At 49.2% G+C, this 7,714-nt stretch overlaps 1 protein-coding gene across 2 annotated transcripts in view; it reads left to right on the forward strand.

Annotated features, from left to right (window-relative positions):
* Window positions 1–3,468, forward strand: part of CNNM4 (cyclin and CBS domain divalent metal cation transport mediator 4) — a 47,238-nt gene extending 43,770 nt beyond the window's left edge. For both annotated transcript variants that reach the window (XM_053587378.1, XM_053587379.1), the window contains 2 exons: window positions 182–363; window positions 904–3,468. In XM_053587378.1, coding sequence (XP_053443353.1) covers window positions 182–363; window positions 904–1,101 — 380 coding nt within the window. In that variant the 3' untranslated portion in view covers window positions 1,102–3,468. The remainder of the gene's footprint in view (window positions 1–181; window positions 364–903) is intronic.
* Window positions 3,469–7,714: the final 4,246 nt, after the last annotated feature.

A 7,714-nucleotide genomic window follows, 5' to 3' on the forward strand; every position in this document is an offset into this window, starting at 1 on the left:
CTCACTCATTTGCTTTGACTAGGTCAGACCTTTCTATAGTTAGAGCATATACAGGCTTCTACTTTTCACTAAAAACGATTTCCTATACTTGGGTGGGGTGCCGTGTCTCTAGGCTTCCATGGGATGAGGTCAGACAGGCTGTGGTGGGCACCAGGCCTGACAGCTTCTGCTCTCTTCATAGACCGCTCCCCAGCCCACCCTGCCCCACTCAGTCGCTCAGCCTCCCTCAGTTACCCAGACCGCACAGATGTCTCGCCCTCGACAGCCTTGGCAGGGAGCAGCAACCAGTTTGGCAGCTCCATCCTGGGCCAGTACATTTCTGACTTCAGTGTGCGCGCGCTCATGGACCTGCAGTACATCAAGGTGAGTGCTTCCTTTGGCTCTCATCTGGGCAGCACTGTCTTCCTCATCTCTGTCCCACAATCAGCAACTTCTTTCTTTCATCTACCAAACCCAGCATGGAGGGCCAAGACCTGAAAAGCTGCTGTTTCTTAGTCTCACTTCTAGCTCTTTTTTTTTTTTTTTTTGTAGAGACAGAGTCTCACTTTACTGCCCTTGGTAGAGTGCCATGGCGTCACACGGCTGACAGCAACCTCCAGCTCTTGAGCTTACATGATTTTCTTGCCTCAGCTTCCCAAGTAGCTGGGACTACAGGCGTTTTGTTGCAGTTTGGCCGGGGCTGGCTTTGAACTCACCACCCTGGGTATATGGGGCCGGCGCCCTACTCACTGAGCCACAGGCGCCGCCCCCACTTCTAGCTCTTTTTATGGTTTTCTGGAAACTCTGCCTGGTCATATCTTGTCTCTTTAACTTGCAGCCCCAATCCCAGCCCCATCTCCCCAGGACTGGTGTAGGGTCTGTCTCCCAGCCTCCTGTCCGTGAACTCATCTCTCCCTCTTGCAGATCACACGGCAGCAGTACCAGAATGGACTGCTGGCTTCACGCTTGGAGAACAGCCCTCAGTTTCCCTTGGATGGGTGCACCGTGCTCACGGAGAACTGTGCTGAGAAGCCTGAGTTGCTTGTAGTGGATGAGACCACAACTCTTCTCAACGAGCGTAACTCCTTGCTACACAAAGCCTCCCACGAGAGTGCCATCTGACAGGAGGGCCCGGGGCCCCCCGCCCACCCTGCGGGGGCTTCCCCAGTGGGCCCACATGAAGAGAGGGAGCATGTTAGGCCAGAAAGGATACAGATAGATGGCCTGTCTGACTGAGCAGCCAGATGGCCCCTATCTGTGGGGATCTGGCCTCCGACAGGAACCTGTGAACTGCTCTAAGGTGGTTCCTGCCCTGCCCTGGATTGCCGGGGCAGTGGGCCAGCTACCACGAGCAAAGGCTGTTTTTTACTGAGAGAATTTCTAAACTTGGCTCATTACTCCTCTTTTTAAATATCATTTTGGGAAGGGAAGACGGGGTTAAGGAACTTTATTTTAGAAATTTTTTTTTTCCAAAAACTTTAAAAGGGGAAGGGTCTTTCACCCTGGGAAGCAATAGCCATAATCTGCTCCCAGCCATGACCTTCCGACTTGTGTCCCTGACTCAAGAAGCTTACCCTTCCTCCTCCTCCTCCTCCAGAGGTGAGATTTCAGAGCCTGCTAGAGGAGGGTTGTGTCTTGGGAGGAATACGGCTCTTCCTAGGAAGCAAATAACCAAACGGAATTGAGATCAGCTGCCTGGACACGTGTGCTACAACTTATCTGACATCACTGAGGCCACGGGCTTCTGGGTAACTATGATGAGGGACATGATAATCCCAACTACAGAGAAGCTGCTGTCAACTGCTGGACCCAGGAATCTCCCAGAACTCTGCCAACGGTTTCTCCTGGTGAGTTAGGACTTGGCTGAGGACTCTCCCTTTTATCTCCCATCTGCCCCTTTGAACAAGTACCCCTTGTAATGGGGCTCAGAGTGTTAGGCAGGGTCTTAGACCTTTACGATCACTTGCCCTGGCTCCCCAGACCCTGCCCTCACTTTTACCAAAGGTTTCCCTCTCGGTGGGAGGGCGTCTTCTATGTTAGAAATGACTTGTCTGGGTTATTCCTTTTGGTTCCAGGAGTGACTCTGGTCATCGGCATCTGCATTGTTAGCAGTTAATACCACCCCCACCCCACAAGGAAAGTCAAGGCTCAGTTGTTGATCCATGAAGCCCTTCTTTCCAGACTCCCTATTTTTAATCCCTAAACCCCAGTCCCTCAGAGGGTTGGGAACAAGAGGACATATTATAAGCCACCTAAGCAAGTTCTTTATGCCCTTTATTCTGTGGCTGGCTGAAGCTCACTTGACCTTATTTACCTATTTATGGAACCCCAGAAAAGGAGGGTTCTACCTCAAGGCATGCAGCTGTAGCCCTGTTTTCCCACCTCTCAGTGATCTAGTGTGAAAGGTCATACCAGCCTTTGCTGAAGCTAGTGGTACTGTGCCGATAGCTCTATCCCCATGTGAAATCCCGCCCCAGCGCCTGTTCCCTGGAGCTGAATGAGGCCCTACAGTAGGACCCAGGTCCATATTGGCCCTTCTATTGCATGCAACAGGAGCTGGACCAGAGATTGAGGTGAATGGGACACGGCAGGCCTTCTGCCTGAATATTGTTCATTCACTCCTTTCCTCGCCAGTGAAGTCACCCCAAGTGCTCTGTTCTCCAGGTGCCTAGAGAATCCTAAATCTTGGGACCAGGGACTGTTTTGCACCAAGTATGCCTACCCCTGGCTAGTCTGAGGTCTCTCTGAGTCACAGAATTAACTCTTAGAAGTCTGGAGAAAAGGTGGTGATTGATGCCCTTGGGTTCTTAGCTATAAGAAAAAAAGACACTAGACCTTTGTTCCCTGTTAAAGGAAAGCCCTTAGTTTTCTCCAGGACCATCTTGCTCCTGAGTCCTTATGAGAGCTGGCAGAACTGTGTTCCTTAGAGGCCTGGGTGCCAGGTGGAGCAGAATGCATTGGCCCAAACCAAGCAAGTGTGTGTGAAGCAAGCAAAAGGGGCAAGTGCACACACTTCCACAGCTACCTCTTTGCACACACGGTTACTACCAACAGACCGTCCTTCCTCCCCCTTCCCTACCGATAATCACTTCTTACAGAGGTTCATAATTATTTCCACATATTACCGGTCTGATGACTTCCTCTCCTAGTGCAATTTTTCACTTCCTATTCCCATGTCTGGTTCCCGGGATGAGCCATACCCTGGAACTGGCTCACCCCGTGTGTCTTCCCGTGAAGGGAGGCCTTTGCAAATGGCATCCAAATGGGTAGGCAGGTCACAGCCGCCATAGCAAATAACTCATATTTATTTTGCATAAGATTTTAATTTGTATATTTTTGTGATTTATTTTGGCATTGTTATGAGTTTGACTCTCGGGGAGTTTTGTTGTTATGACTCTTGTGTCTTTTGTCACAAAACAATGATAATATTTGCTAAACAATATATGGAATTTATTTTTGATTGGTAATAAAAAACGAAATATGTATAAATCTTGGTGGGTCTATAACCTGCCTGTTTTGAGTTCTGTTGGTGTTTATTACTGGTGTAGAGATAGATGTAGCTGTGGCTGTCGCTGGCTATCACTTATGACAAGGTGAGGGGCAGTAAAAGATCCTGGGCCTATTTAGTGGTAAAATGCAAGCAGCAGAATTTATAAAATATATATAATCAAGACTATTGTCACAGAAGATAGAGAGTGGTAGCTGCTGATAGACATACAGGGCAAATGTGCTCATGGGCCACAAGCTGGAATCCTGTAAACCAGATACCAGGGCATCTTCTGTCAGCAGGTCCTGGATGGGGCAGTTGGGATGAGCAATTACCCCTCCTCCCTCCCCAGGCCACTGAAGGGAGCTCGATCCAAAAGTACGACTATACTGTTTTATAGCACACAGTTGCCTTTTTGTTCACACTCATGGGCTGGTTTGGTTGCAAAATTGGAGCGTTCATTTTCTGAAGAGCCCAACTAAGAGTTAACTGACTCTGAAGAGGCTGCTATACAGATGCCTCCCACAGTGTGTGCAGGTGCTGGAGGCTGCACTGGGGTCAAGCGATGCTTGACCAAACAGACAAATTAGGGGAGTGTTTGAAGAAAGGGAGGCATATGGATAGGCCAAAAAGGAAAGGATATTCCAGATAAAAAGAGTTAAAAATGCAAAAGTTTATGTATAGGTGGGCAAGTTATTGTCATCCATTTGTTCTACACATTTAAGCCCCTGCTACATGTCAGGTACGACAAACTCCTCAGTGAGTTTAGTGAGGAAGACCTCCTCAGGGAGATAGTTACATAGGGCTTTTTGACTTGCTATCTTCTTTGCCTGGGATCCAAGTCTTTAGTGAGGCTCACCCCTTATTTCATTTAAGCCTCTGTTCAAATGTCTCCTTCCTGCCCCCAACTACCCCACTCAAACAGCGTTACCCCCAATCGCTCTGTTTCCTCATTTTCCCTTCTTTTTCTCCATTGTTCTTATTACCAGATATTAAAATATAAACTTGTAGGGCCAGGCATGGTGGCTCACGCCTGTAATCCTAGCACTCTGGGGGGCCAAGGCAGGTGGATTGCCTGAGCTTACAGTTTCGAGACCAGCCTGAGCCAGAGCAAGACCCTGTCTCTAAAAATAGCTGGGCACTGTGGCAGGCGCCTGTGGTCCCAGCTACTTGGGAGGCTGAGGGAAGAGAATCACTTGAGCTGTGATGCCATGGCACTCTACCCAGGGCAACAAAGTGAGACTCTGTCTCAAAAAAAAATACATATATACATATGTATGTATACATATACATACATACATACATACACACACATACGTATATAAACTTGTGTATTTTATGTTGTCTCTGCACTAGAATCTTAGCTCCACAAAGGTAGAGACTTTATTTTACTCCCACCACAGTTCTGGCACTAGCACAGAGACTTTTTAGGTACTTGACTAATTTTAAGCATGTCATCCATCCTCTCTTTTTAAACTGTAGCTACTTTTAAAGATCATTCTATTTCAATGCTAGCATTTTATCTTGACTTGGAAACAGATGTGAGAACTAAAGGAGATGAAACTAATACAATGTTCATGCATTTCTCTCTCTCTTTCTCTTTGAGAGACAAGAGTTTCGGGCGGCGCCTATGGCTCAGTCGGTAGGGCACCAGCCCCATATACTGAGGGTGGTGGGTTCAAACCTGGCCCCGGCCAAACTGCAACCAAAAAATAGACAGGTGTTGTGGCGGGCGCCTGTAGTCCCAGCTACTCGGGAGGCTGAGGCAAGAGAATCGCTTGAGCCCAGGAGTTGGAGGTTGCTGTGACCTGTGTGAGGCCACAGCACTCTACCAAGGGCCATAAAGTGAGACTCTGTCTCTACAAAAAAAAAGAGAGAGAGAGAGTTTCAATTTGTCGTCCTTGGTAGAGTGCTGTGGCATCAATTTGTCGTCCTCAGTAGAGTGCTATAGCATCACAGCTCACAGCAACCTCCAGCTCTTGGGTTTAGGTGATTCTCTTGCCTCAGCCTCCTGAGTAGCTGGAACTACAGGCACTCACAATGCCCGGCTATTTTTTTGTTGCAGTTTGGCCAGGGCCGGGTTTGAACCCGCCACCCTCAGTATATGGGGCCAGTGCCCCACTCACTGAGCCAAAGGTGCCGCCTCATGCATTTCTCTTTTCTTTTTTTTGTAGAGACAGGGTCTCACTGTACCACTCTCGGGTAGAGTGCCGTGGCTTCACACAGCTCACAGCAACCTCTAACTCTTGGGCTTATGCGATTCTCCTGCCTCAGCCTCCCGAGCAGCTGGGACTACAGGTGCCTGCCACAATGCCCGGCTATTACATTTCTCTTTTCTTCAAAGCAGGCATGACCATCCAGTAAAGGCTCAATGATGCCTTTATTTCTTCTGTTGGTAGCTCATCTGTCATCCCCAAGAGTGAGGTAAACTACTCAAAGGGCGCCAACACCTTCCAGATAATAAAAACTGGAGCCTGTGGAGATGCTGTTGGCCTAGTCACAGTTCTGCAATGTAGAAGAAATACTATTACCATCTTTTTAAGAGTTTTTCACAAAATAGTCTTTCCTTTTGTCATTCACCATAGGTTTACTGATTTTTTTTTCTTTTTTTGAGACAGAGCCTCAAGCTGTCGCCCTGGGTAGAGTGCTGTGGCATCACAGCTCACAGCAACCTCCAACTCCTGGGCTCAAGCGATTCTCCTGCCTCCGCCTCCCAAGTAGCTGGGACTACATGCGCCCACCACAACGCCCGGGTATTTTTTGGTTACAGCCGTCATTGTTGTTTGGCGGGCCCCGGCTGGATTCGAACCCGCCAGCTCAGGTGTATGTGGCTGGCACCTTAGCTGCTTGAGCCACAGGCTCCGAGCCAGTTTACTGATTTTTTTTTGGAGACAGAATCTCACTATGTCCCCCTTGGTAGAGTGCCGTGGCGTCACAGGTCACAGCAACCTCAAACTCTTGGGCTTAAGCAATTCTCTTTCTTGCCTCAGCCCAAGTAGCTGGGCCTACAGGCACCTGCCACAACCCCCAGCTATTTTTTGTTGCAGATGTGGTTGTTTAGCTGGCCCAGGTTGGGTTTGAACCCGCCAGCCTCAGTGTATGTGGCTGCTATGGGCACCAAGACACCACTTTTTTTTTTTTTTTCCTGTTGCAGTTCAGCTGGGGCCAGGTTTGAACCTGCCACCTTAGGTGTATGGGACCGTGGCACCCTACCCCAGGAGGCACAGGTGCTGTCCCACTCACCACCTTTTTTTTGGAGACAAAGTGTCACTCTGCTGCCCTGGGGTTGAATGCCCTGGCATTATCATAGCTCACAGCAACCTCAAATTTTTGGCCTCCAGAGATCCTCTTGCTTCAGCTTCCTGCATAGCTAGGACTACAGTGCTCGGCTAGTTTTTCTATTTTTTTGCAGAGACAGGGTCTCACTTTGCTCAGACTGATCTCATACTCCTAAGCTCAGGCCATATATACTCGTCTCGATCTCCCAGAGTGCTAGGATTATTGTTTTCTAATATAACTCTGAGGATCCCCTTGAATTGTTCTTGTTGATCCCAAGGAATTTTTCTCCCAAGGATGAAACTGTGAGACGTGTAATTACCAGATCCAGTAATTCCTCACAGACCCACATCCTTGGGTAGCTGGGGAAGGTGAATACCGTGTTAGGAAGGTCGCCTTGGTCCCAACATCCATGCTGAGTCTTTTCTGAGCTTCACTTTTCTCCTGTAAGATACTAATTACATTAAGTAGCTGTCCTGGCCAATGGGTTGGTGGTTTTGTGTATTTACCAAGCTCCTTCAAGACAGGAACTGTTGTCTGACGTCCCCAGTTTTATGGTAGAGTTGGCGGTGCTAAACATCTTTGACAAACCTCAGCTTCCCGATGCCCAGTTACTGGTTCTCATTTCAGCACTCATTCTGTAGGTCAGGGGATTAAACAATCACCTTTCTGGTTCCCAAGACCCTTTCCTGAGAAAATGGCATATCTTCCAACTTCAGGCACGCCTGGACCCGCGATTCATCCGAGCGGCTGCTCAGCTCCGCAGCCTGGGACGTCCTTGAGCACTGGCATGGCCTAGCGGGTGCGTGGGAATGGCCTCGGAAGAGTGGGCCCAGGTCGGTGGGACTTTGGAGGCCTGCCGGTCCCTCAGCGTCCTCGGGTTGCCCGCCACCTAGCCTTTGGAGCCGCGGAGGGGCCTGACCCAAAGCCCCACGCCCCCGGCCCGCCCCGCGCCGCCACTTGTTTACTCCC

Source organism: Nycticebus coucang, chromosome 4 (assembly GCF_027406575.1).
Source record: "Nycticebus coucang isolate mNycCou1 chromosome 4, mNycCou1.pri, whole genome shotgun sequence".
Taxonomy (NCBI): domain Eukaryota; kingdom Metazoa; phylum Chordata; class Mammalia; order Primates; family Lorisidae; genus Nycticebus; species Nycticebus coucang.